Below are 410 nucleotides of genomic sequence, written 5' to 3' on the forward strand. Positions count from 1 at the left end.
ATTTTTAATGTAAAAGGAACATTTTCATCTGATAAGTATCAAACAGTAGACGCTAAGATAACTAAAAATGGGGAGGAAGTTTATAAAATATGGGGAAATTATTATAAAGAACTATTTTATTGTGGTAAAGACAAAGTAAAGAAAAGTTTATTAAAGATTGATGACATTAAGGGAAAGAGTGTACCAAGATATACCATTGATATGAATCAACAAGGAGAATGGGAAAGTGACAAACTCTGGAAAAAAGTAACAGACGCAATTTATAAAGGAGACCAAATAACTGCTACTGAAGAAAAATGTAAGAATGAAGAAAAACAAAGAAATATGGAAAGTGAATATCTATCTACTGGAACAGTTCATATTCCAAAATATTTTGTGAGAGATTCATTTCTTGGATGGAAGTATGTTGA

The 410-nt window shown here is 29.3% G+C and overlaps 1 protein-coding gene across 1 annotated transcript in view; it reads left to right on the forward strand.

Annotated features, from left to right (window-relative positions):
* The window catches only part of ENU1_151500 (RNase P subunit p30 protein), a gene marked incomplete at both ends in the record, with an annotated part of 2859 nt that overhangs the window by 1031 nt on the left and 1418 nt on the right, over positions 1 to 410 (forward strand). Inside the window, one exon of the mRNA XM_008860611.1 lies at positions 47 to 401. Within this exon, the coding sequence (XP_008858833.1) occupies positions 47 to 401 (355 nt within the window). The remainder of the gene's footprint in view (positions 1 to 46; positions 402 to 410) is intronic.

This window comes from Entamoeba nuttalli (assembly GCF_000257125.1).
Source record: "Entamoeba nuttalli P19 unplaced genomic scaffold asmbl_6299, whole genome shotgun sequence".
Lineage (NCBI taxonomy): Eukaryota > Evosea > Mastigamoebida > Endamoebidae > Entamoeba > Entamoeba nuttalli.